Consider the following 6727-nt stretch of genomic DNA (forward strand, 5'->3'; position numbering starts at 1 on the left):
GACTTCTCCATTACTCGTAAGTATATTTTCCCCTTGAAATATTATCAATGCAGAATAAACATAAAATTAATCTAGAGAAGTTGCAATTGGTAGGTTTACCAGTACTGATGTGTGCACAGTTTTCAAAGATTTTGTGAATGACTTTTAGATGGAGAGTTAGGGACAATAGTGCTACTCTAAAATCCCAAGTAAGTGACGCTTTCTTTTAATGAGCTTAGAGAGCACGGAACTATAAATGTCCTTAAATTACTATACATTAAACACAAATTCAACGGTGCTAAAACGCGTCAAATTAGACATAGACTTAAAAGAATTAATATTTGTTTAAAAAGGAATTTAAGAGCTTAAGAGTCAAAAGCATTATGGGGAAATTGGCTGACGTGTTGTTTCTTGCATTGGCAAAACTCCTATATATAGCCATGGAAATGCCAGCAAATAGCAACAACATCTCCATCTCATATTCTCATTCTATCTAAACTACAATCTCCCCTTCATTCTTTCCAAATCAAACTCTTTTTTCAAAATTTCGTCAATCTCTCAAAACTTTTTCCAAGTGATTACTTGTTACGTCCAACTCTTCCTAATTAATACGCTTCTTGCTGGCATATTTCAGTCAAGCTTTAATTTGTGGCTATATTTATTTCGCAAAATATACCCAGAAACTAACACCACAAAAGATGAAGCTGCTGTCAGAGAAAGCCACGTGCAACTCTCACGGACAAGATTCTTCATATTTCCTAGGATGGCAGGAGTATGAAAAAAACCCATACGATGAAGTTCACAATCCTAAAGGAATAATCCAGATGGGTCTTGCAGAGAATCAGGTTATTAAAAAACACAAACTCATTTCTGTTCTGTTCTTACAAATTCCCATCTCTGATTGTCGGCATTCACATTCTTTCTTCTGACAGTGTGTTTTCTTGTGCAGCTCTCTTTCGATTTATTAGAATCATGGCTAGCACAAAACCCAGACGCAGCTGGGTTTAAGAGAAACGGAGAGTCAATATTCAGAGAGCTTGCTCTGTTTCAAGATTACCATGGCCTTCCAGCTTTCAAGAATGTACGTATCTACTTCACTAATAACATGTGATTAATTATTCTCAATCATGTAGAGTAGCCGTGAAGTATATATACGTATGTCTGACATCATTATCTCACGTTGTCGTCTTTATATTATAATGCAGGCAATGACTAAATTCATGTCAGAAATCAGAGGAAACAAAGTAAGCTTTGATTCAAACAAGCTCGTTCTTACTGCCGGTGCAACTTCCGCAAATGAAACTCTCATGTTTTGCCTAGCTGACCAAGGCGACGCTTTTCTCCTTCCTACCCCATACTACCCTGGGTACGTTCCATCAATTATTACTATAGTCCTACAAAATAACTACTAGCTACTCCCTCCGTTAATGTCTATATATATTTGTACTTTACTGATGGTTCTTTTGCATTGCGTAATTAATGCAGATTCGACAGAGACCTCAAATGGAGAACAGGAGCTGAGATTGTGCCAATACAGTGCACAAGTTCAAATGGCTTCAGAATTACAGAATCCGCTCTTGAAGAAGCTTATCTAGAAGCCAAAAGGCGCAACCTTAGAGTGAAAGGTGTTCTAGTGACCAACCCATCAAACCCATTGGGTACAACACTAAGCCGAAACGAGCTTGAGCTGCTTCTTACTTTCATTGACGCAAAAGGCATCCATCTCATTAGTGACGAGATCTATTCGGGGACTGTTTTTAACTCGCCTAGCTTCGTCAGTGTCATGGAAGTTCTAAGTGAAAAGAACTACATGAAAACCGAAGTTTGGGAACGAGTTCACATTGTTTACAGTCTTTCGAAAGATCTTGGCCTTCCCGGTTTTAGAGTTGGTGCAATTTACTCCAACGACGAGATGGTTGTCTCAGCTGCAACAAAGATGTCCAGTTTCGGTTTAGTATCTTCCCAGACTCAGTACCTTCTATCAGCCATGCTCTCCGACAAAAAATTCACGAAAAAGTACATCTCTGAAAATCAAAAGAGGCTAAAGAAACGACATGCAATGCTTGTACGAGGTCTTCAAAATGCCGGTATTAACTGCCTCGAAAGCAATGCTGGTTTATTTTGTTGGGTTGACATGAGGCACTTACTAAGCTCCAACACATTTGAAGCTGAAATTGACTTATGGAAGAAAATAGTGTACGATGTTGGCCTAAACATTTCACCTGGATCATCATGCCATTGTAATGAACCAGGTTGGTTTCGTGCATGTTTTGCTAACATGTCCGAGGATACACTAAACCTTGCCATGCGACGTATGAAGGCTTTTGTGGAGTCCACTGCTATCAGTACCAATAATCCAACTCACCAAACTTATCAACAGTCTAACACAACAAGTTCAAAGAAGAAGTCATTCTCCAAGTGGGTTTTTCGGCTATCGTTTAACGACCGTCAAAGAGAACGATAGACCAGTGTGAACGTACCCTTGTCCAGATGATTTTTTTACTCAACATTTAGAAATGTTGAGTTCCCCAATATTTTTTTGTATGATCAAAATACTTTTAAATTTTCTTTTTTGTATGTAGAGGGTGCACTCTGTCCATGTGATGGACGAGAAGTGGTTTATCTTAATTTTTGTAAATGTCTCGAAGATCGGATATCTGCAGCGAATCTTCTTGAACTGTTCAATGTTCAAATTAGTACTACATGATTATCTCATAGTATATCTTTCTTGAAATGTCAATCATTTAATCCACATGATGGTGATAATGAGTATTGATATTTAAACATGTCTATTTGATCTATATTATTTATTGTAGATTCCTCATGTTATGATACACAAATTAATTGCAATGACATGCTACATGCTAGAGGCGGAATTAACGGCAAAACAACGTGTTCTATCATGCCGACGTTAGACGTTGGACGTTGGCCGGTTTACTTAACTTACGAGTAATTAATATTTTATTTTCTCAACCGACTTTTTTTCTGTTGACAAGAGTATATAGAAGGTAGGAGGAGAAAAATACGACGTTGTTCAATCCGTAGAAGCAGCATTCTCATTGGTGGGTCCAACCTAGAAATAGTCAGAAGACAAATGAGTCTTTTATTGTCCTTCTCAAAGGATTTCTTAGGGTTCCGAAAATCATTCTTTTTCTGGGTACCGCAATAAGATAAACCCTAGCCTCATAGAATTTTTGGACAAAAAAGATAAAAAGAAAGGAAGAAAAGATGGAGTCGAAAAAAAGAGAGTAGGAAGTAGTTTGCTTGCAAGTAATTGCAAAGTTTCTACGCTAGCTTTTGTAACTTTCTACTTTTTTCCTGGGTTTGAGTGTTGCGTTTAATGATAATGAGCGCTTACAAATCTACGCTCCCATTATTTTGCTGTCAAATGCTGGTTCACTAAGATTAGTTTTGGAATGTGTGTTAAACTTCTGGGGGAGCATCATTTGATCCAAAAGGAATTACACCTTTAATTTGATTAATGGATATGTGGATCTTCACGTGTTTAGTTGAGCACTTCAGCTTATCTTACGTTGTGGCCTCCGTATTGTTGTTCTTAAAACTAGTAACAATTAAATTTGTACGCGATTTAAAGGATACGTAATTTAATTTAATACGAATAATCTAATAACAACAAATAAATAAATTAAAGAGAAACAAAACGATCAAATCAAATGTGATGGAACAATTAAGCCTGGATTTAAGTCGAACGCTAAAACTGGTTTCGATCGAGCCCTCGAGACGGACTCAGTTGCAACTAAATAAATAAGTAGCTGAAGAATACTTTGAACAATAGCTAGAAGACAAAAAAAAAACTTTAATGTTTTGATATGCATGCTAATAGTGGTTGAAAAATGAAAAGGTTCTCCTCTTTATATAGTTGGAGAGTTTCAATCCTAGTACAAATCTAAATAAGGTAAAAATCCTTCTCTTCTTGTAAATTATGATCCGAAGTTGATATTGGTCGAGATTTGTGCCGTAATATCCAGTTGATGGCGGATATTTTGGCCCCCGTTCGTTCTCTCTAACCGTCTTCCCTTTAGCCTCGATTCTTTATTTTGCTCGAGCTCGATTCTTCTCGTGTTTGGCCATGTCCGAATTTTGGTGCGTCATTTGTCCCTGGGCTCTGATCTAGGGAGCCTCGACTTTACCCAAGCCTGCGATGAACCACGTCGTTTCCTATTTCATTATTGAAAAATTGGGGATAACTTTATTTTCGATTTTACCAGTACACATATATACTGTATTCTTTCGAATCACTTAAACGATAATGGTAGATCATAACAATACAAACACTAATTGCTAACCTACTTGCCACTTACGTAAATCTAGCAATATGTTATAACTAGTCTAAATACACGGATAGTATAGTCCTTACTGTCACAGTCTGTGTAATTTAAATTTGATTTATTTGCGTTTAATTTCTATATACTAGATCATTAATCAGCTAAAAGATACTTTCTCCGTTCGCTTTTACTTGTCTACTATTGACTTTGCACATCTTTTAAAAAATAATAAATAGAGTGCATGATTTACTATGATACCCATATTAATTGGTGTATATTCTTAATGAATGTGAAAAATGATTTGGAATGAGTAATTAATGACACGGGCAAAACAGAAAAAATAAATTATTTTTCTCTTGATATGTGAAAAATAAGTAAAAATAAAAATTTATTTATGGAATACTTGACAAGTAAAAGTGAACGGAGGGAGTAATAATAATAATTAATAATATTCTAATATTGTTACCATGTACTCCTCATATTGTTTACCCCAAAATGGATAACAATTAAATTTGTATGCGGTTTAAAGGATATGTGATTTAATTCAACACGAATAATTAAGAATAATAAATAAATGAAATGAAGACGAAATAAACGATCAAACAAATCGCAACATTATGAACAAGCCTAGTTTTAGATTGAGTAGTGAAACTCGTCCTCGATTGGACACTCGATTCAAGCCTCGTCGAGAATGAAGAAAAGAACAATTGAGTAATGCCTTTAATAGTAGCTAGAAGACAAAAGTAAATTTTTATTGCTTTGAATTGCATGTTAAAAAGTTTTAGATCAAAAAAAACTTCATCTTTATATAGTAGGAGAATTTGAGTCATCTAAAAAGGGTAAAAATTTTCTTTTTCCTGTAATTGTTGATCCATAATTGTGTGATGACCCAAAATATCATCTTTAAATTTAATAATTAATTCTGTGTTCTAAGACCTCGAAAAGCACTATTTATCATTACTCGACTTGCATGCGCAGTCCGTAAAATTTTTCGGAAAATGTTTATGCGAAAAATGAATTAAAATATGAATTAGAGCTTTAAAACTCAACTGAATTGACCTTGGTCAACATTTTTAGCAAACAAACTCAGATCAGTATTTTGACAATTTTGGTAGGCCCGTATCGTGATTTGGGACTTGGGCGTATGCCCGGAATCAAATTCTGAAGCCCCTAGCCCGAGATATGGAATTTTGAAGAAAAATTAAAATTTTAAATTCAAATAGTGACCGGATGTCGAATTATGTGCAAACGACCTCGGAATAGAATTTTGATGATTCCAACAGTTTCGTATAGTGATTTTGGATTTAGGAGCGTGATCGAAATTTTTTTTGAAGTCCGTAGTGAAATTAGGCTTGAAATGGCTAAAATAGGATTTTAAGTTTGGAAGTTTGACCGTGGAGTTGGCTTTTTGATATCGGGGTCGGAATCCAGTTCTGAAAATTTTAACATCTCCGTTATGTCATTTATGACTTGTGTGCAAAATTTGAGGTCAATCGGACTTGATTTGATAGGTTTCGTCATCGAATGTAGAAGTTGGAAATTCTTAAGATTTAATAGGCTTGAATCTATGTGTGATTCGTATTTTTAGTGTTGTGGGATATGATTTGAAGACTCGACTAAATTTGTATGATGATTTAGGACTTGTTGGTATTTTTGGACGGGGTCCCAAGTACCCCGAGTGAGATCCGGATCGAAATCAGATCAATTTTTGGACTTAGCTGAATTTGCAGCTTCTGGTGTCATCGCACCTGCGGAGGGACTGACCGTAGGTGCGGACTCGCACAAGCGAGTTGTGGCTCACAGAAGCGGATGAAGGGCTGCCCAGTTGAAGCCGCAGATGCGGCTCATGTTGCGCAGAAGCGAGAGGAAGGGCGCAGGCGCGGGCAGGTCCGCATGTGCGATGGAATTTTCCGCACCTGCGAAGGCGCATATACGGTTCAAAGCTCACAGAAGCGAAGGCAGCTGGGCTGAGCAATTTTCGCAGATGCGAGACCGCAGGTGCGAGAACTTTATCCGCACGTGCGAAAGCACTGACCAGATTACAAAAACAGAAGGGTTCCAATATTTGTTTTTCATTTGGACATTTTCAACACGATTTTGGGCGATTTTTCAGAGAGAATTCACGGGAAAACTTGAGGTAAGTCACATGTGATTATTTTTAGTCAATTATATTGGATTATCATTGAATATTTCGAATAGATTACATGTTTTTGAGGTGAAATTAGATGATTTGGGCCTAGGGATTTCAAAATGAGAATTTGAGATTTGGAGGTCAAGTTGATGTCGGATATTTATAAAAATAGTATGGTTGGACTCGTAGTTGAATGGGCGTTCATATTTCGTAACTTTCGCCAGATTCCGAGTCGGGCCATTTTTGAGTTAATTTCGAATTTTGTTGAAAAATATAGTATTTTCTTATGGAATTGATTCTATAATTTTTGTTGACTGTATCGAATTAATTA

At 36.5% G+C, this 6727-nt stretch overlaps 1 protein-coding gene across 1 annotated transcript; it reads left to right on the top strand.

Annotated features, from left to right (window-relative positions):
• The first annotated feature begins 435 nt into the window (after positions 1 to 435).
• Positions 436 to 2713, top strand: LOC107768881 (1-aminocyclopropane-1-carboxylate synthase 3). Its single transcript, XM_016588045.2, has 4 exons — positions 436 to 824; positions 929 to 1060; positions 1185 to 1345; positions 1465 to 2713. Exons 1-4 carry the CDS (start codon positions 678 to 680, stop codon positions 2441 to 2443), a joined length of 1419 nt encoding a protein of 472 aa, XP_016443531.1. The 5' UTR covers positions 436 to 677; the 3' UTR covers positions 2444 to 2713.
• Positions 2714 to 6727: the final 4014 nt, after the last annotated feature.

The sequence above is a fragment of the Nicotiana tabacum genome, chromosome 17 (assembly GCF_000715075.1).
Source record: "Nicotiana tabacum cultivar K326 chromosome 17, ASM71507v2, whole genome shotgun sequence".
NCBI lineage: Eukaryota > Viridiplantae > Streptophyta > Magnoliopsida > Solanales > Solanaceae > Nicotiana > Nicotiana tabacum.